The sequence below is a fragment of the Neltuma alba genome, unplaced genomic scaffold (genome assembly GCF_004799145.2).
Source record: "Neltuma alba isolate B1F8T4 unplaced genomic scaffold, ASM479914v2 tig00000130_pilon, whole genome shotgun sequence".
NCBI classification, from domain to species: domain Eukaryota; kingdom Viridiplantae; phylum Streptophyta; class Magnoliopsida; order Fabales; family Fabaceae; genus Neltuma; species Neltuma alba.
Genome location: NW_021631929.1, coordinates 83,875 through 105,726, shown reverse-complemented (window position 1 = coordinate 105,726; position 21,852 = coordinate 83,875). Strand labels below are relative to the sequence as shown.

Sequence of the window (21,852 nt, the reverse complement as noted above, 5' to 3'; positions counted from 1 at the left end):
TGGTGGAAATGTGATACACTGAATCTCGCATTCACAATCCTCTGTTGTCCATGATGTCTTGGTTTCCTCCAAGAAAGTAATAGGCGAATGAAAACTTGTGGGGGGCTTGCTTTAGTAGTAATGACTTGTCATACGGAGAGCAGAGAGCTGTCATAGTTAAAAAGGAAAGTTTTTCATCTGTTTTTGGAAGCCGACCCAAGCATCCTATGTCCATTGGTGTTCTTCTTTGCGATCATTGTGAAGGTTTGAGCCTATTTTCCCATCCCTATGAAGAGAGTGCTACTTATATGAATAGCAAAAAATGTTGCTATTAAAATTTAAACACGAGTTGTTAGTGGGGATTTATAATAAATTTTGGGGGTAACAGCTTTAAACAAAGATCCCATGATGTATATATTGAACGAAAATAGGCTCTTCAAATTTTAATCATGACACACACACAAATATGTGTATTGAACGAACATTATAGAACTGAACGAACCTAAACTTAGACAAGCAAACTAGAATATGCCAGAGCCTAAGCAAAAGTACTAGCCCTCCTATTTAACTTTTCGTTTGTTAGGAGAAAAACAGAGGGAATGGGAGAAAATTTTTTAACGAGTTTGATTTAAAAAGTTAAAAAAATAAGGTTAGTAATTTTTAATTAATTTTTATTACTTTTTTATAATATTTATTTTCTTTATTAAAATTTTAAAATTCCACTTCTCCAACTTTTAAATGAAGCTCATTAAAATTTTTTCTCCTGCCCTCCCTTCATTTCCTTCATGCATGATAGTATCTAAAAGAAAAACTCATCCAACCCCATCGGTATGAAACACTGGAAATGAAAGGTGAGAATCAGAATTGGGATTAAAATTGAGAAAACATGTTAAAAAAAATTTTTAGTATGAGATATTACTTGTTATTTAGGATTAGATAAATTCATTTATATGATACTGGTGAAGCCATCATCCGAACAGAGTCCCAAACCAGATGTATATCACGGAATTCAATTTGAATGATTTGCATATGATGATGATCGGATCCTGTAAACGACTTTTTACCACTGGAAGAGACCAGGTACAATAAAGCTTCCGACAAAGAGGCAAACCTTGAACAAACTTCATAATCACTGAATGGTATAAACGGTTTAATTGATAGACCCATATTCCAGAAACTTGAATCTTGCAGAATAAGGTCACTCACCCTAGAGATACTCACGGACGGCTAAATAGACCAATATCAGATCCATTATTATAATCTATCCGTAATTGGATAAGACACTTTTCTAATCTCATTCCTAATCCACCATCTTCCTTAGGCTGACACACACTTTATCCCAAATATAAGCACATGAACACGATCACCTTGCTGTGATACGTCCCAGAAAAACTTGGCCATTTTCATGCATGGCAAAAGGTTGTAGAGAGTTTACAGCTGGAGAGAGCATAAACTAGAGATAAGGAAACTGCTTCTCAGGCTTGGAGTTTCCCATTTACTTTCTGCGTGAGCTCATCACAGAGAATTGTTTTCCCAAGTCCACATAAAACCCTAAGTTTTTGCTCAACTTGGAATTGAACGAGACTTTGTACCCATCAGGTTGGGGAGTACATAAAAATCACAATTGCAGCCACTTTTGATGATACTCGGTGTTCATTCGGTGATTATCTCGGTGATAAATACTATGTGCTTATCATTGTAATGAGATATAGATATTCAGAATCTGATATGAATAGTTTAATTTAGATTTAAAATTTTTAATATGTAATTTTTTAATGATAAATTTTTTTTAGGAAACGTCAATTCTACATATAAAAAATTATTTAAAACACAAAAAATTTAAATTGAATATTTAGAGTGTCCAAAATTAATTTGAATAGTCTAAACCAAGATGAGCATTAAATGAACTCCTGATCATCCTACGAGTAGCCCTGTATAACGTAGCGTGTAAATAATATGGAAAAATTACAATAAGCTCCTAATGAAGAGAATTAAATATAAAAGATTTATTGACATAATCAAATTAATCTGAAGTCTTAAGAGATATTATTACAAGAGATTCTACTTATTTAATTACTAAATTACCCTTATCTTTTTTTTAAAAAAATATGCAAAGAGCAGTTGTTAACAACTTAAGACATAATCATTAGCAACTACTGCAGTAGGTATTAACAACACATTTTCTTAGCGCAACACAAAAATATAAAGCATGAGTTGTTAATACCTCTCATGATAGGTGCTAATTGCTACCCCTTAAATTATTAACGATTTTTTTTTTCAATTGTCAATACATACTTGAAAAAAAAAAGGATTAGAGCAATTTAGTAATTAAATAAGTAAAATCTTTTGTAATGAGGTGTTTTGAGACTTCAGATTAATTTAATTATTTTAAGAGATCTTTTTGTATTTAATTTTCTTAGATGAGACCTTATTGTAATTTTTTCTAATAATATTATATATGTCATTGTCGATAGTTTCCCCAGACGAACCCTCATGAAAACAGACATAAAGGGATACAAGTGACTTACGACTCGCTGATGTAAACCAATTCAAATAAGCAGAGTGTAATTCCTTGTATGGAAGATGAGGCACTGTCATGACTTCTATACAATATAAATTGTAATAAATTTTTCATGATGTACAAAGGAGACATTTTCTTTTGATATATATAGAATTTAAATAAATTATAATACTCATGATTTATAAATTATTTGACATGTCATGATTTTTTTTTTCCATACAACCATATGTTATTCAGAATTATCTAACTAAGTTCACATATAATCAAACTCTTGTAATGTAATTGTTTTAATTCATTAGGTTTGATCCAATTAACACAGATAATTATTATAAATTTTATAATTTGTGGTGGTGATGATTCTGATTGCTAATATTCAATCTTTTGCTTTCTAACTTTGAAGATAGATAGAGATCATCAATTTTTTTATTTTTCTTATTTTAGAAAATTAAGAATTAAAAAAGAAAAGCTTGTGGCTTTCGTGTGTGGAACACATTACTACCTCCTATTATTTTATTTGTAAATTATAAATTACCTTCAAATGCCTCTCATCGTCATCTCAGTCAGCAAAGCACAAATGAAGATAAGATATTTGGCATATCATCAATCAATCAGAAATGCTTTAGAAAATTAAAACGTGCGGTCATAATGGAACTCCACTTTGCGCACTAGCAAAAATTATATCTGAGCACTAAGATTCTGAAAATTTTATATTAATTGCAAATTCTCGAAAATGCCCAATTGATGAACTCAAGGACTAATGAAGAAACATATTATAATAAATAAGAATTTGCGGCTGAATTATAGGTTTTTTTGGTCAATTTTTGAAATTTGGTTTTATCAGTAAAGTACTTTCACTTTTCTTTCGTTACAATATTTTCATCTTTTATTATAACATGATAATAACAGTTACTATAATATTTTCTGAAAAAAAGTGCATAAGATAGGGATTCCGTTTAATTGCAACTTGCAAGAGATTTACCGTACATTTTGGAAAAAACTTATTATCGTGTTTAATTTATATAAAGGAATTACCAGTGTTTTTCATAAATTACTACTGCTTTTTCTAAACTTGTTCTGTAAGCTCTCTCATACATAATTAATATGAAAACTAACATTTATCAAAGTTCAATAATTTAACATCTCTGTTACTTCTTTTAAATATGGGTAGAATTATTACAAGATCTTAATTAATAAAAGAATGTAATAATTAAAAAGTCCAATAATAACTAAGCAGTATACAATAATAAGTTTCATAACAGAAAATGATATAAGTTCTCTTTTTTTTTTTGATGTAAATGATATAAGTTCTTATTAGCTACTAATCATTAAAAAATTTTAATTATTACCTTTTTTCCCCCTTAAAACCTCGTAATAATTCTTCATTAAATCTTTGTGTGCACAAAGCTCTGGTTTTTACCAAGATGAAAGATCGCTGAATATTACTAATATAGTTCCAGATAATCTTTAAATATTACTAACATATTTATGCATTATCAAAGTTTTACAATCTCACTTGACAAGATAAACCCACTTTAGGGAAAGCAATTATCATTGAAAGTGATCAAAGCAATTATAACCAAAACAAAAAAACAAAAAAGCTTATTAGAAGTGATCAACGCTAGTTGTTTACCAAATTTTGTGAGTGAATTAATAAAATAAATTTGAAATATAGTGTCCTTTTCATTCATCCTTGCACGAATAGTTTGTACATAATAGAGCCCTTTGCACTTTATTCAGACGTTACAGCACTAACGCAAAGAATATTAATTTGCTGTAGAATAATAATATGTGGAATCACTTTATTATTTTTGCCTTTCTTTTTGTTTCTTAACTTTATATCTCCATTTTATGGGATTCCCTTCTTGTAAAGAAAGAAACAGACAAATATTTAATCAAGGTTTTAATATATATATATATATATATATATATAAGCTGTTTTGAATTTCCTTGAAACGCTAAATTATCATGTCAACCTTAGCTGATGAAGAAATAGTATAGTCACTTTGAAATGTTGGTTTTACATTATTAAAAGTTTCAGGATTTCACTAAAACTAGACTATTTAATGTTTTTTTTCCCTTAATTTCACTGTTTAAGCTGACATGCAATTGTTTTAAAATGGAGGTACCAGCAAATCTAATGCTCAAGCCAAAATTTAAAAAAATAATAATAATAATTGTGACTAACACAGGCCTCTTAATTAAATTTCAGCACTGCATGCATATAAAAAAAAAAAAACAGAGAGAAAGATTTCAATAGTACACTGAAAATGATGAATGAAGAATTTGTAGTTGGCTATAGGTTATACTCGCATAAAGAAGTATATTTAATCTATTATAGGTTCATGCTGCCTATGAGAAAAATATAAACCATCGTGATTAAGGAATAATAGCTTCACAATTATAATTGGTGATTCACTGGGTCATTCTAGTTCATAGTGATCTACTGATCTCTACCTTTTTAATATATATTTATACCATATTCACTATTATTAAGTTAAAATTAAACATTGTAATCAGACTTAATTAATTTTTTCTATTACACTAATTTAAACTTGAAATCTCATACTTAAGTCGCGATTACTAATTCTTTTAAAAGTAACGCTTATAGATACTCCATAATAATCTCAAATCACTATGAACACGCGCATTTTTATGTGTTTCACACACACACACACACACACACAAACACACACACACACACACACGTGTATATATGTAAAAAAAAAAAAGTGGGCGTATGACAAAAACTGCGCATTAAAAGGAAAGACCAAGCATATAGTATGGAATTACAGAATCTGTGAAACCATAAAATAACAGCAAATAGAGAAGGAATCAAAGTTAAAATACAATTTTTATCTATCTGATCACTTTAGTGAAACATTCAAGCTAAAATTACATCATATATATAGGTTGGTATTGAGATTATTTAGTCAAAAGCCAATAATATAATAACTATATGTGAATGTTAATAACACGACCCATGCAAAAAAGGCGGAAAAAAGATAAAAGAAAGAAAGGAAGAAATAAGGGGCATGTGACAAAAACTTCACATTAAAATTAAAGATCAAGCATATAGTATGGAATTTCAGAATCTGTGAAACCCTAAAATAACAGCAAATAGAGAAGGAATGAAAATTAAAGTACAATTTTTATCTGATCACTTCAGTGAAACCATCAACCTAATTAAAATTACATCATGTATATAGGTTGCAGTTACTTTTTAACTTGAACAAGAAAAATCAAAAGCTTTTTAAAACAATATTAAAAATAAGATATGTGTGATCAAAGCCCCATGGAACCCACAGACTTTGTTAAGCCAAAAGTGATTGCCATGGCCACCCAACCTCCAAATAAAACCCTCAAAGATGACTTTACCATCGGAGCTTTTCCCAAAACTGCGCCTAGAACTCCGAATACCAACAACGCAAGGCTCACAACAGCCACAACCACCCCTAACCTCACCTTGTAATCTTTAACGAACGCCGCCCCGAGCAGTGGCACCACCGCGCCCACAGCGAAGGCCACCGCAGAGGCCACCGCAGCATAAAACGGGTTCGGCAACTCGGCTTTGTTTACCTCTTTGCCTTCCCTCTTCAACTGAGCTACCTCGATGTCATACTGTGAGTACACCGACACAAACTCTCCTATTGCCATGCTACAAGCTCCGGCGACCATGCCAGCAACTCCGGTGAGGAGCATCGTCTTGACGTCCTTCCTAACGGCTCCGATACCCATCATGAGTGAAGCCGTCGAGAGCAAGCCGTCGTTGGCTCCGAGGACGGCGGCTCGAAGCCATTGAGCTCTTTGGGCATAATCAACCACCTCAACCTCATCTTTCCGGTGATCATCATGAGGGTTTTCTTGGTGTGATTCTATGTCGAAAATGAATGTTTTTGAAGGGTTCTTTGGGGGAGATTCGCTGGGAGAAGCTGGTGTGATTTGGCTTGGCTTGTGATCTGCCATGGAAGCTAAGCTAGCTAGCTAGATTTTTGTGTATTGAAGAAGAAGAAGAAGAAGGCAGTGAATTAATGAGATTTGGATATATGGAATGTGGAAGACACACGCCTTGGGAAGATCCTATTTATAGCAGAGAAAAAGTAGGGCTTACGTGGAAAAAACGAAAGAAATTAAGAAAGAAAGAGGAAGCTGGAAAAGAGAATATGGAAAGAAGTAGTGATGGGATGGTGGAATCTTATGCGTTCACACTTGGAATTAAATTAATAACCACGACCACATCCAATGTTGTCTTTTCTATATTGCTTTGTTTATTATTTCTTCAAAAGACGAACAGTCGTTTTGGTCGAGAGATTGCTTATCGTATTTGTACTCTTAAAATCATTTGATTCTGCGATCCAAGTTGATGGACGAGTACGAAACTATTGTCCGTTAATTGGTAAGTTGATATTTGTATGTACATAGAAATTGTAACATACTAAGTTTTTTTTTAAAAAATTAATATAATAATTAAAAATTATTATTATCCTAATTTTTTTAAAAAAATAAAACCACCTTTTCCGCCTAATTCGGTGGAAAATGTGGGGATCTTTACGAAGAAGTAGAAATTAGAGAGATGCGTGGTTAGAAAGAGATAAATGAGAGGAGGGGTGATATGATAAAAAAGGATGGAAGGGGGGTATTAGGCAAGAAAATGAGGAGGGGAATTTAATGTTTTCACGCGTGCAGAGAGAAAGAAATAGAGAGCGAGAGGCAGAGAAAGAGAGAGTGAGGGAGAAGCAAAGAGTTGCAGTGGCCGGTTTCAGTCATTTTAAATCATAAGACAAGGTTTGAGGATCATTTAGATACACAAAATACTTCTTTTTATCAAATTATCTTCATTTATATTTCTTATATATTTAGTGTTTTATATTAGTAGTGTTATTATAATATTTAGAGAAAATTTTACGATTTGGGTATAGAGTAAGTAATGAGTTTTGCTAATATATGATCATATAGAAATTTAAAGATAAATTATTAATAAATTTTAATTGGTTTATATCTGTTCATTGGTTGTTCCAAGAATTTTAAATTAAGATTTTAGTTGAAAAATTTATTATTCAGGACATGTAGAATGTTTATACGAATTAAATTTAAGTTGAATAATTTATTTGGAGTTATTTAATACATTATTGATGTTTTCAATCGGTTTGAATATTGAATAAGTTAAAGATATATTATTAAAGAAATTTTAAGTTGGAGACTTAAATTATAAATTGAGAATTTTATGAAAATGAAATGAAATAGAAATTTATTTATAATTCAAAGGAGTTGTTTAGGTTGTGAAAAAATTTAAATGAGACTAGAATTAAATAATTGAGATTTTAACATGAGATTCGAATTTTGGGTACTAAATATATATTCATTTAAGTTATAAAATTTAAATCTTATCATATGAAAATTTTGATTTGCAAATAATATTGTATCTATTATAAATAGTTAGATGTGAGAGTTAACATATTTGTATAATTTTAATTTAGAGGATAGTCTTAGAATTTTAGGATAATTCTAGAATAGTTTTGAGTCATATATTAATAAATATTTATGTGTAATTTTGTAGACACTTGTTGAAAATTTTGGAATAATCATTGTCATTATTTGTAAGCTAAAGAGTAACAAGTAATTCTGAAAATTCTTTCATGTACATATAAACTGTGTGTGATTATAATATTATATTATTGTGGATAAATATTTTTTGATCCAATTACATTATACTAAATTTAATGTGTGTGTATATGTTGAGTTTTCAAATAAATGGAGTTTTAATAAATTTAATTTTTATTTTATTTAATTCAAGATTATTGCTATAAATTATCATTAATTAAATTATCATATTTAGAACTATACCGTTAGATTGTACTAAAATTTTATTGTTCTTATTTCGAATAATAATATATTTTTGGATGTATTTTGATATAACATTTTATTGTTAGGCTAAGAAGAGAAGAAGATACGAATGGATATACAATTATGACGTGGTATGTTGTTATTACTCGGTATATAGTAAATAACACTTGCTAGGGCTCTTCTTTTCATGTTTTTCTTTGGTCAAAAATTCATTGGAACTATAAAATATGTGACACTTCCTTATTTTCATTTCTAAAGGAGGAAGTTATAGTCCGAACTTGAACTCTATATTTTTAACTGAATATATCTTAAGTATTGGTGAGTTTAGAATAATTCAGTAAAATGGATCAATTTCTTTTAGACTATGCCTTCAGTAAAATGGATCAATTTCTTTTAGACTATGCCTTAGCTTATGACTCGAGTCAGTGGTATAAGGATGGACGATGATATAAAGGAGACTGCATATTGCATTACTTTTGGATATATTGGAAATTGAGATTGATATATTGTTGAATTAAAAGTAAAATTGAGTTGAATGTAAAAATCCCTCATATCTACACACAAAGATATGTACGTATGATTGAATTTTTATTAAGACTTGCCTGCATAGGTTAGAATTTTAGTAGCTATTGAGACGTTAAATCTTATCCTTTATATTAATATTTTCAGGAGAATAATTTAGTAGAAATCAAGAGAAGATACCAATAGAGTAAGCTATGAAGGCTTCTGAGATTCTTAGGCACATATTATGTTATATTTTATTTGTCATGATCATGAAATTTTAATGTTTTATTTTATTTAAATTATTTCAAAGATTTGTTTGGAGGAATACTTATGAAATATTGAAATATTTTTATTTGATATATGGTAAATTATGTGAGCTGTTACAAGAATATAGTTGGCAATTGATAATTTCAACTGAAAGATTAATTGCACTCATATATAACGAATTTAATTATTTCTTTTTGAGTGAAGAACGAATTTAATTATTTCAACGGCCATTATTAGAGTTTGGTAAGATATAACTAGAAATAGATTCAGTGTGGGGAAAAAGTAGACACACATGGTATATTTATTATACTTATATTGTCATTAATAACTATCTATTTATTAAGAGTATGGTTTTAAAAATCAAATCAGATCTGTGAATTTGGATTTACGTTGGTAAAAGTGACTTTTATTTTAACTGATTTTTACAAGTTGAAATTGATGTAATAGTGTGATGTGATTCATATTGGAATAAAAAGTTTATAAAATTTTCAGTTTGGTAAAAATTTATTTATATGACACATTGAAAACTCAGTTTCAGAAAAATTAAAATAATATAAAAAAAGTTTAAAACAAGAAAAAATAATTTCAATTTTAACTTGACTTTTTTGCTAGAAAACTTATTTTCTCTGAAATTATTCCAACACCACATGTTAGGTCAAAGTGGTATTTTATAATAGAAAAGTTAATGGGAGAATAACCAAAAAAAAGTCCTGAAAATTGCAAAATCTCAGAGCAAGATGTGTGACAACACTTTTAATATGTTTTGACAACAATTAAATTGCAAATAACAACACACTTTTGTGAAAATATTTGATTTGAGATTTTGCAATTTTTATAGTCTTTTTTTGTCATTCTCCCAAAGTTACTTTGGCATGACATAATGTGTTGCCAAACAAGCTCTTAGTCAATTGGGTTTGGCTTTTGATCCAATCCAAATCACAGTCAGGTTTGGAGAGAACTAGTTAAAAATTAGCTAAACTGGTCAACAATGAAATCGATCCAACCAAACCCAATTTATTTTTGAAAAAATGACAAAAAAAAGCTGAAAATTAAAATCTCAAATCAGGTTTGGTAATAAATATTTTATTTAATATTGACAATATTGAATTTGTAAATAACAGTAATTTTTTTGTTGACATTCGTTGTTTGACATTTTGTGATTTCCAGCTCTTTTTTATCATTTTTTATATGTTTTTCAAGGAAAAAAACCAGTGGCTAAACAAAATCTTTGCAACATGCCCCACCCCTCTTTTTCATATTTGGCGACATGGGGCTTCTAGAAAACGCTATGAACACACCACATATCTCATTGTAAACACCCCCTCCCCCAAAGAAGAATCTAATTAAATCCAATTCAGAAAGACCTACACTTTTAATAAATTTCTAATTACGTAATGAGGCCTCATTAGAAATTTGTGATTGTTGTTGAATGACCAGAATGGCCCTATTTAATTAAAAAGAAAAATTAATTATTTTAGCCTTCAAAATAGCTCGTTTTCTCTTATGATTTTTTTTGGGACTAGAAAACACATAAATAATTTATAATGTATAAGATTTGTATATATGTAATTAAAACCTTAAAAATATTTTAATCCAACATTTTAAATTACAATATAAGTACCCTTTAAATAAATATTTTCTATTTTCAGGTTGCAAAAATTCATTTTTGAGATTTTAAAATATCTTAGTTACGGAAGATATTTTATACTTGTCCAGTCCTAAATATAAGATTTTTATACTAGTGTGTATAAAGGTCTTCTATTTAGGATCGGAGGAGTATTAAGTTGTTGTAAATTACCTTTTTGGGTTGCAATACAACGAGGATAGTTGTGAAACTAGGAGTTCAAATGGCAGTAATTAATGTAAATTAAAATGTCCTTCCTTTTTGGTAGAGCCCATGATGTGCTAAAAACTACCTCTCTGTTTGAATTTGCTAATAATTGATTGGTATTCTATGGATCGATTAAGTTTAATGACAATTATTTTCAGGGTGCCCACCGGTGCTTTTGCCTTACGTCTGTTGATTGGGTTTCTTGACCACTTGAACAATACTGTGTACCTTTCAATAAGGAGAAAAGAAAGAAAAAGGTTCAAACGATTTGCTTTCACTTTGCAGCCCAGGATGCGAATTTAATGTCATTTTGTTCTCCTCCAAAATTAGGCGGAAAGTTTTTCACAAGGATAAAGGAATTTATAGTTTTGATTATATTTCTAGGAATTTTAATGCTACACACACACATATATTATATCGGAAAAACTAATATTGATCAAAAGTTATGTGAAAAAATTATAATTATGCTACACACACATTTAAAAAGCATTATTTTTAAATTTAATTTCCAATTTCAGTGCCTCAAACTAATTGCTTAAATTTTTTTTAAAAAAAATTTAAAATGATTTTAATTAATTCTGATATTCGTGTGATTTTCTTTATTTATTCCCTAATTTTCCTGATTATTCCAAAGTTTCTTAATACAAATGCAATCATGATGTTCAATTTTCAATCAATTTGTACCTTTTTGTTTCTTTATCAATTAATTAAAATTTTGATTAGTCAATTAGTTTTTATATTTAGAATCAAAGTGAATAGCAAAGCAAAGCAACAATTTGTTCATGCGGGAATATTATATGTCATGGCTCAGATTTATAAATTTTACATTACACAAGTATCTTCAGATTATAATTATTTCCAATGATTCAAGTTTTATTAGGTTGATATATTTTTCGTCAATAGAAGAGCTCAAAGATTAACTAGTGAATTGTTGCCTGCTTGGAAGTAAAGTAAGCCAAATATTAAAGAGTTGACTACTTGATTCTTTATTTAAATGGAAAGAAAAGTGTGTCAGGAAACCGCATCCACTCACCCATAGGGTCGTGGAGCTTGGACAGGCATTTTAGAATGGGTGTCCAATACCTAGATTAATGCATAAGGGTATAATATTAATATTATTTAGGAGGAGTCATTTAAACGCGTCATGTTCTTAGTTTGGGTTAAACTCGAATTCCTACCTAAAATGTCACTATAAAAAAAAGAAAACATAAAAGAGAAATAATTTTTCTGAAATAATTTTAATATAAAAGAAAATAATTAAGGAGAAGAAATGAAGGAGAAAAAGAGGCATGAGGACTACATTTATATTTGTGCAAAGCTTTTTCTCCAAAGTGGAAAAAATATTTATGGAGGAAAATGCTTTCCAAAATTACTATGTATTGTCTTTTTGAAAAAACGGGGGTGCCCACGTCAAATTTCTTCTTCAAATATTTTCTATTATTTAATTTGTTCAAAGATATAATAAGTTATAGTTTGGGATTTTGGTCAAAACAAAAGTAAGGACTAGTTAACATATGTCTTGCTTTTTTCCCCCTAGCCATTGATGTTCGAGTTTTGCTGCTGATGTAAAGACCTTGTTAATAGGTAATTTGTAAATATTTTTATAAATGTTCTCTAAACCTAAAGTTATGCTGTGACCCTACTAAACTTCTGGAACTTAACTTATCCAAACTTTTTTCTAGCAAAAAAAAAAAAAAAAAAGCAAGACATTGTTTTGGATGACTGCACCGCGAAGATTGCTCGAGATGATTATTACCAATCTTATTTTTTCCCCATTTTTTAATGTAAATTAACAGTGTTAATTTTTCCCCTGGAAGAAAATAAGATTTTGAACCAAGAAATTATGCCAAAAATTTGGTTTAATGTTTTAAATATACCTCAAACACTGCCGTAAACCCGTCCCAAATTTTCTGTATATTTCAATGAAGGGAATTCAAGTTAAAAAAGCTAAGTATAATAACACTATTTGAGAAACCTCGAAGTCAATATCGAAAAAATAATTATTAAATTTAGATACAAGAGAGGGAAAAAAGATACTCAAAACATTAGTTTGCACACAGGTCAAAAAGCGGCCAATCATAACTCCCACGTAATTTTAGAGGGTATTTGGATAGAAACGAAATAATAATTTTAAAACTAATTTTATGGTATATGAAATAAATATATGAAAAGACTTACCTCAACTTAGAAAACAGTACTTTTTAAAGCACTTCTATGATTTTCCAAAGAACCCCTTAGATTCACACGAGAAAGATTATTACCTGGTTTGAAGATCTTAATGGTTTTCTTGAAAACTGACCTTGGCACGAATAGTTGGTCTGAACTAGGAACTTGTTTTTTTTAAATCTTTGTTCCACTCCTAGAAAGAAGGGTCTGAGATAGTTTATAAACAGCTTTCAATCATAATTTATAAAATATAAGATAAGTATATATGTAACAAGAATTGTCTCGATTTCCGTAAAATATGCCTATAAGTTGTTTTAAACATGATGACAAATAGGTACTTAATCTCTTCTCAAAGCTCGTATTTTTATTTTCAACTATATTTATTGAAGCATACCGCAAAAATATTAATTAATTTAAAATTTTATCATATCCCTTCTTTAAAATCAAAAGTATCCACAGTAGGCCCCTTTTTTTTTTTTCCCCAATTGTATATAGGTGTTTGGTTTCATACAGACACATATAAATTGTTTCTTGGCCTACAAATATATATTGGAAACTATTTAAACCATAATTTTCCTGAAAGCAGCAGTAGTAATAAAAGAGTAACAAATATGAAATATTCTTAATTATTCCATCCGTCTCTTTTTTTATAAGCAACATTGAACTCAATCATATAGATAAAAACAATAAATGTGTAAAAATTAAAAAAAAATTTCTCTAAAATACCCTTATTTATGGGAGGAGAATATGAGAAAGAGAATAAAAAATTATTATAATAAAACGAATTATAAAAGAGAGAGATGATTGTTTGACAAATGAGATTATATTTAAAGACAAGAAAAAAATGATAGTTGTTACTTATAAAACGAGAGGAAGGGAATAATTAAGATCCCTCCAATACCCAATACCTGAAAGCTAGTTCTAAGCTAGCTACAAACATGCACGCACGCACGCACAAACCAACATGCGCGCACACACACGCTCATTTGATCTTATTTATAAATCATTTCCAACATATTACACACAGATTAAAGAAAACATTAAACTTCATTAACTCTCATTTAAATTTTAATAACTTTCTAACTTTATCCCTATTTAATATACATTAAACCTTGTATAAATAAAGTTAACACAATAATAAATGAAGGATAAAATTATACATCCATGAAAAAAATTCTCTCAGTGTTTATAAATAGGACCAAAAAATGTTTTCTATTTCTGCTTTATAAATAGAACCAGAGGAATATATAGATCTAATTAGAAATTGTAAAAAAGCTGTAAACTAAAAACTAAGGTTAATATAATTTTTGGTTTCTCAAGTTTGCCCTCATTTTGGTTTTGGTCCGTTAAATTTAAAACCATAAGTTTTGGTCCCTCAAGAGGCAAAATGATCCAAGTTTTTATTAGACTATAGAGACTAATGTTTTAAATGAAAAGAAACTCGAAAGACCAAAACCTATGGTTTGAAATTTGAGGGACCAATACGTATGACTTGAAATTTGAGGGACCAAAACTAAAATTAGAACAAACTTGAAGAACTAAAGTCTATATTAGCCACTAAAAACTATATATATATATATATATATCATCATCGTCATCAAATCCCAGTTAAATCCACACGTTTTGTTTAAGCCAGGGGTAATTCCCACGGCTAGCCACCCTTCAATCACAGTTGCTTTCCCCAAAACTGCACTCACCACGCCAAACCCCAAAAAGGCCAGGCTTACCACACCCTTCACCGCCACCAACCTCACCTTGTGCTCTTTTATAAACGCTGCCCCGAGAAGTGTAAAATGATAGGTCTCTTTTGATAACATGGGTGAATTATATATGTGTGTGTGAGTTTTAAGTTCCAGTGAAATTATATATATCAACCTTATATAGTTTAAAGAGGTATATATGTCATCTCAACATGACTACATATTTTAAAGACCTATATATCATCTCAACATGACTCAAAATAAGCCTTATAATTTAGTAACTTCTAAAGTAAATAAAAATTTAGACTACGATTCCATATGTTTATATGCATTTACGTATATTTATTTAAAAAAATAAAAAGGCAATATATATTGGTGTGCCTAAACTGTATGTTTACACTTTACACACGATTTTGTGAACGTCTTCTCTTGGAGCGTTGAAATGGATGTGAGGATGCATAAAGGGAGGACAAATTAAAGGAGATCGAATATATATATTCGTTGGAGGAAATAACAAAAGAGCGAAGGGCAAGATCGGAATTTTACACACAAATCCCACGTGAGCACTTACGACACATCCCTTCACTTCATCGAAGGAAATGAAAATCATCACCCTCTGGAATTATATACGGAAACGTCGCAAATGAGAATGGAATAATCTTTTAAGGAGCCAACCAAACACGCCACATCATGGATTCCAATTCCAATAACTCTCATTCCAAAATAATCACTAAACTTTTCTATAAGCAAATGTGACATGATGATCTGTTTCATTAGATTGTGGAATATTTTTTTGTGTATGTGAATCATAATGGGATAAGAATAAGAACACTGGGGTTTGACAGAATGAGATAAATATGTTTCGTATGCTATATACGAAAGGGAATGAACCAAAAACAACATAAAAGAAAAATTTATCAAAATAATTATTATATTTTTAATTATAAAAAAAATATGTATGGATAATAAAGCAAACTAACACCTGGCGTGTTCAAGAGGTTATAACTACCATAACAGTTCATTTGAATCAGGATTTTTGCTCCAGAGAATTCAGATTCTCTCAATATTAACAAAAACATATTACTCCTCTGATCCTAAATATAAGACCCATTTTGTAGTGTAAATCATTTTATAGTGTAATTTACACTATAAAATGGGTCTTATATTTAGGATAGGAGGTAGTATTTTTTATATATGCCAAAGATTTTTGTACTTGTCCTGTTACCCAAACATTTTCAATTACTACAATCAGGATCACTTCACCTTCAGACTTTTATTATTCTATTCATTTTTGTACTTGACACCGGCCTGTTTCCTTAATTTGGTGCTATGTACTACCTCCGGTCTTAATTATAAGAGATAGTTGACTAATTTGAGGAGATTAAAGAAAGAAGCTAAGTTAGTTATTTGTAACAAATAGGTGTTATCCTTCCTCAAATATCCTTACTAATCAAGTGTATTGGTTAGAATTACCATTGTTAGAAGGATTAATTTGGCAAAAAAATACATAAATATGAGAGACAAAGTGAATTTGGGTCTTATATTTAGAACCAAAATAAAAGTTAAACAAGGTTTTATATTAAGGACAGGAGGTAGTATAACATAAATCTTATAAACTCTCATTTTATTTAATATTATTTTGCCCTTTGTAAAAAATATAATGCTTATAATTTCATCTTCACAAAATAGGCACATCAAATTTAGTAGTACACCCTGAGTTCGTGCTGTATATTACATTGAAAAAATAACTGAATATAGCTTAAGATAATTTACAATTTCACGGGTACTGAATGGATAGAGTTCATATCAAAACTGAAATGTACTAATACTCCTCTGGTACTTAATATAGGATCTAATTGTTAAGTTAATTTTAGTCCTAAATATGATACCTATTTCTCATATTTATCAGTTTTTCCTAAATTACTCATATTGATACTTTCTCAAGCATAATCAAGTAAAAGAAGAAGGAAGGATATTAAGAAAAATGATTCTGGTGTTTTAGGAAAAACATGTCATATTTTTTATAATTAACTAACTTACCTAACTTTTTTAATCTAATCAAATTAGTTAAATAGATCTTATATTAAGGACCGGAGGAGTACTACATAAATATCGGTATTATTTTTTGGGTGTGCCCAACTGTGAGCTTTTCGAAAAACATTTATGTTAGTAATGATAAGTCTTAGTGCTCGTTTGGGTTAGTTTATTTAAGTGTTTATAAACATGTTTTACATAAATTGAAATAAAACTCCTCTCACATACTCGTATCATATTTCATAAATCATGATTAAAAAATACTTATAAGTTATTCCAAACAAGCTTTTAATCCCCTTGAATAATGCAGCGCCTGTCTTGTGAGGGGCCCAAACATTGATGGTAATTAAATGTATTTTCTGCTCATGTCATTACTCGTATACATTTCGGTTGGATTATTTAAATTATTGAACTCATCAATTTTTATTTTAATATTTTCAATTATTTTCCTCCTGTAGGATCCTGAGAGAATTTAGGGTGAAACTTTTACTTTGGTCTCACTATCGCTTAGTTTTATTTATTCCTCCTTTTTGTAGTGCTCACTTTATATTCAAACTTACGTGTCTTCTACCTTATGATTTTCCTTTTTAAAACATGAGAATAGTTGCAGATTCAATTATTGATAATAATCTCTCTTTAAGTAATTGCAAAATTAATAATAAATTTTTTTTGTTTTTAACCACCACCATCAAAATCTGTATGTTGAATAATCTAATTAGTAAAAATGTCAATTCATTACCTCTAAAATTTTAAAATTTTTTTCCAGAGCTATCCATAGATTCATTTGATAAAGGAGCTTTCTATTAACGGATAATGATTAAATGCGATGTTTTAAGAAAATAACACCCATTTGATATAAATAGCTGACTTATTAACTAATTATTTTAATATTTATAAATTAGTTATCTAACTTCTAGATTTAAAATCAAAGGAGTATACGAAAAATGTTTAAATTATATACCACTGTCAATATTGCGCTTCTAGCTGTCTAATAAGCTACCGTCGTGTGGACATACTTATCGCAATATTCTACAAATAAGTACGTACCAACATAGATATGTATAGACCTAAATCATCTAATTACTTTGTGAAAAGGCATATTAATTATTCTATATCTATCTTCTCTTTCGTGTTTGCCTTTGTCTTCAAAAACTGAAAGTTCCAGACCACAGAGATGATCAAACACCAATGGAATCCACAGACTTTGTTAGGCCAAAAGTGATTCCCATGGCGAGCCACCCTCCAATCAAAACCCTACAAGACGACTTCACCACCGGAGCCTTCCCCAACACAGCACTCAACACTCCGAACCCCAGCAAGGCCAGGCTCACCACACCCCCCACAACCACCAACCTGACCCTGTACTCTTTTACAAACGCCGCCCCAAGCAGCGGCACCACCGCGCCCACGGCAAACGCAACTGCCGAGGCAGCCGCCGCATAAAATGGATTCGGTAACTTTGCTTTGTTCACCTCTTTTCCTTCTCTCTTCAACTGAGCTACCTCCATATCATACTGCGAGTACACTGACACAAATTCCCCGATCGCCATACTACACGCTCCGGCAAACAGACCTGCAACTCCGGTGAGGATCATTGTCTTGACGTCCTTCCGAACAGCTCCGACTCCCATCATGAGAGACGCAGTGGAGAGCAAGCCGTCGTTGGCTCCGAGAACGGCAGCTCGAAGCCACTGGGCTCTTTGGGTGTAGTCAACGACGTCGTTTTCATGTTGCAGATGATCATCTTCAAGGTTTCTATGAGGTGCTTCAATGTCGGAAATGGCGTCTTTTGAAGTGTTCGGAGAAGAGGATGGAGCGATTTGGCAGAGCTTATTATGATCGGCCATAATCAAAGGATGGTAATGTTTTTTTTTTTTTTAAAATAATAATAAGGAAGAAATTGAGTGAGTGAGTGAGGTTTTTGAAGAAGAGAGAGTGCGTGGGGGACACACGCCACCATAAGAAGCTACTTATAGACATGGAAAGAAACTGACTAACTGAGGGATTTATGTGGAAATTGAACAAAAGAAAGGGGTAGTAATGGTAGACGCGGAAGAATATCATTTATTCTTACCCATTCGGAAGGATATAAAAGAATTTAGTTCGTCCATAGCAGTTAATTTTTGTGCCTTTTATATACTAAAGTTTTCCATTTTTTATTTTTAAATAATTTATGTGCCACCTCATCTGAGTCTTCGATAACCGAAAGGAAAATTCCCGCGGTTTTTACGTCCCTGAACTGGGCGTGTCCCCCGTGTCCGTGTGCGTGTTTGGACTTTGGATTTTCCTAATTATATAATATTCGGTCTTGTATATATTAGCAAGTAGCAACAACTAATTAAATTGTGTAAATTAAAATATTAGTTAAAAATAATATATGTGTTAGAACTGCGATTTATTTTTTAAATATACTGAGTGAGAGAAAATGTGTGATAACTGATAAGTACTACTCTTTCTTGTCCTTATTATATGGACCCTACATTTTAATAATTTCAATGAGTATTAAGTATTTTTTTCCCATGAGAATAGTAAGATTAATAAGAGTAATATTGAAAATAACTTGAATTTCATGACAAATTTATTGTTTTTAACTAATTTTGTTAGTATGTGTGAATTAATTAGTGGGTTCTTATAATAAAAATTAAAGACGGTATAAAGAAGTATATTTCATGGGGATAAAAATAAAAAGAGTACATTACACTTCAGACCAAGAAAAGTTGCTTGTATATAAGACCGGCACTAAATGGATATGATCATGTGAACAGAATATTCGACAAATGTCTTTTTTTTTGGTCGGTATTCTTTTGCTTTTTTTCGCTTTCACCTTTTTAATTTTTAAAAAGGAAAGCAATATTTTTAATGAAACTAAATTTTGACGTACTAAAGATGTGTGAATGGCGGAAACGTGTTCTCCCGTGATTAAAGATCCTGTTCAATTTGAGTCGGTGAAAAGAATTCTTATTCTCTTCTTTTTAATAGCATTTAGTATATTTGTCATAATTACAATCTAATATTTTTATTAATTTCTTTTCAAAACGAGAACACAAAGTATTATTATTCTTAAATTTTAAAGTCATTTCTATTTTATTTTGACACCAAATAAACTAGATTACCGATGCGTGTATATATAAAATTAAATTGACTTATAAGAGAAGTCAAGGAGAATTGCTAAAAAAGATAACTTGATCAATTTCCTTTTTGAAAATTATATGGATCTACATACGTTTGTAATAATACACTATACGCATGCGTGCGTACACATATAAGCATACACATAAAAAATTATATTATGAGAAAATGGCAAAAAAAAAAGACCTCCAAAATAAAAAATTGTAAATAAGGACTCATGAAATAACAATAATATGGGTTTTCACAACAATTTTAATAAATTGGTCCTTGTGTGTAATTTTTTTTATTTTTGAGTCTTTTTTTTTTTTTGCTATTTTTCCTTATATTATTGCCCCTATCATTTTGATTATATTATTTTTCAAGCCAACAATTTTCTTACCAAGTAATTCTCTACATATTTGATGTATCTATCATGTATTTTTATTGCACAGTTATTTATCTACTTTACATACCACATATTTTTATATTTTATTTTTTACTTGGCATAACTGAATATTTCTCAATATTTTTTCTTCAAATATCACCTTCTTGATCTCCTCTTGCGCTTATCCCCCCTCTTTTTCTTCCACATGTATTTAGGTTAAGAGTTAGCTTTGATACTACTAATAATAACCACATAGTTGAAAAAGGTTTTTTCACTTTGAATATCATTAAAAATTGGACTTGGTTGAATGGTTGTTTAATTTAATGATTTATCCAAATTAAAGAGAAATTTTATGGTCTTAAAAACTACAAGATCATATTTAAGTACGTTAATTATTGATTCCGATTGTGTGTGTAGTTCTCTCGATATGATTTTTCAATTCTATTGAAAATGATAAAATAAATATATGAAAAGTTATTGAGAACAATAAAATATATAACAAATTATACTCCTCCGGTCTTTAATATAAAACCTATTTAATTAATTTGATTAGATTAAGGATGTTAGGTAAATTAGTTAATTATAAGAAATATGACATGTTTTTCTTAAAACACCATAATCATCTTTCTTAATATTCCCCATTCTTTTTTTACTTAATTATGGTCAAGAGAGTATTTATAAGGGTAATTTAGAAAAAATTAACAAATATGAGAAATAGGCTTTATATTTAGGATCAAAATTAATTCAATAATTAGATCCTATATCAAGAACCAGAGGAGTATTATAACATTGTGTTTGTTGCCCAATGCCCCCACATAAAATTTTTAGATCTCCCACTAAGCATAAATATTATCCCCCCGGGCCCAAATTGCTCCAAGGTGTTCTCTCTTTCTTACTCGCAACATGATTATCGTTGTTGTTTCTAGATTTTTATTGTTTTGTGTGGATATTGCTACCCTTAAAAGGATTGCAGAAAATAACTGTATTTTTTTTTTCTTAACCACTATCTGACACTAAATATAGACATGTATTTCCCAGTAAGAATTCAAATACTAGTTTGCCATATTGTAAGCAGTATTAGTTCTGTACATTTGACTATTTAAGCCCCGTGGCGTGGTCCAACCTTGCTGGATCCGAGGCCTGTGTAAGAAGCCAGAAATAATATGGATGGGTCCCATGCAAACATAATTGTTTAGCCTAGTTGGTTTTTGGACCCAACTCAACGGGCCCTTAAGGTCTTATATCTGGGAAAGTGGCTGAAATGCTTGAGATTGACCAAAAGGACAACGCATTTGAGAGAACTGCATGGGCAAGTTACCACCACCACAAACAATATTTCCACACACACACACACACATAACATGGTTCCCAGTCTCCTCCCTTTACAATCTTGTTTGTGACATAACATGGCTCCGCCTGAAGCATTTTCCAGTGATGTAATGTTTACCGTGAAGCGGCACCAACCAGAACCGGTGGTCCGGCGAAGCCTACCGCTAGTGAATTAAAACTGCTCTCC

The 21,852-nt window shown here is 30.3% G+C and overlaps 2 protein-coding genes across 2 annotated transcripts; both read right to left on the bottom strand.

Moving 5' to 3' along the window:
• Positions 1-5,782: 5,782 nt before the first annotated feature.
• LOC114747740 (vacuolar iron transporter homolog 4) lies at positions 5,783-6,341 on the bottom strand. Its single transcript, XM_028936114.1, has one exon. It carries the CDS (start codon positions 6,236-6,238, stop codon positions 5,783-5,785), a length of 456 nt encoding a protein of 151 aa, XP_028791947.1. The 5' UTR covers positions 6,239-6,341.
• An 11,560-nt stretch (positions 6,342-17,901) lies between these two features.
• LOC114748968 (vacuolar iron transporter homolog 4-like) lies at positions 17,902-18,746 on the bottom strand. The gene has a single exon (XM_028937463.1). The coding sequence runs from the start codon at positions 18,688-18,690 to the stop codon at positions 18,022-18,024; it is 669 nt and encodes a 222-aa protein (XP_028793296.1). The 5' UTR covers positions 18,691-18,746; the 3' UTR covers positions 17,902-18,021.
• Between the last annotated feature and the right edge of the window lie 3,106 nt (positions 18,747-21,852).

Excerpts from the sequence above, each read along its gene's own strand:
- LOC114747740 (XM_028936114.1), bottom strand. The coding sequence starts at position 6,238 with ATGATGGGTATCGGAGCCGTTAGGAAGGACGTCAAGACGATGCTCCTC.
- LOC114748968 (XM_028937463.1), bottom strand. The coding sequence starts at position 18,690 with ATGGCCGATCATAATAAGCTCTGCCAAATCGCTCCATCCTCTTCTCCG.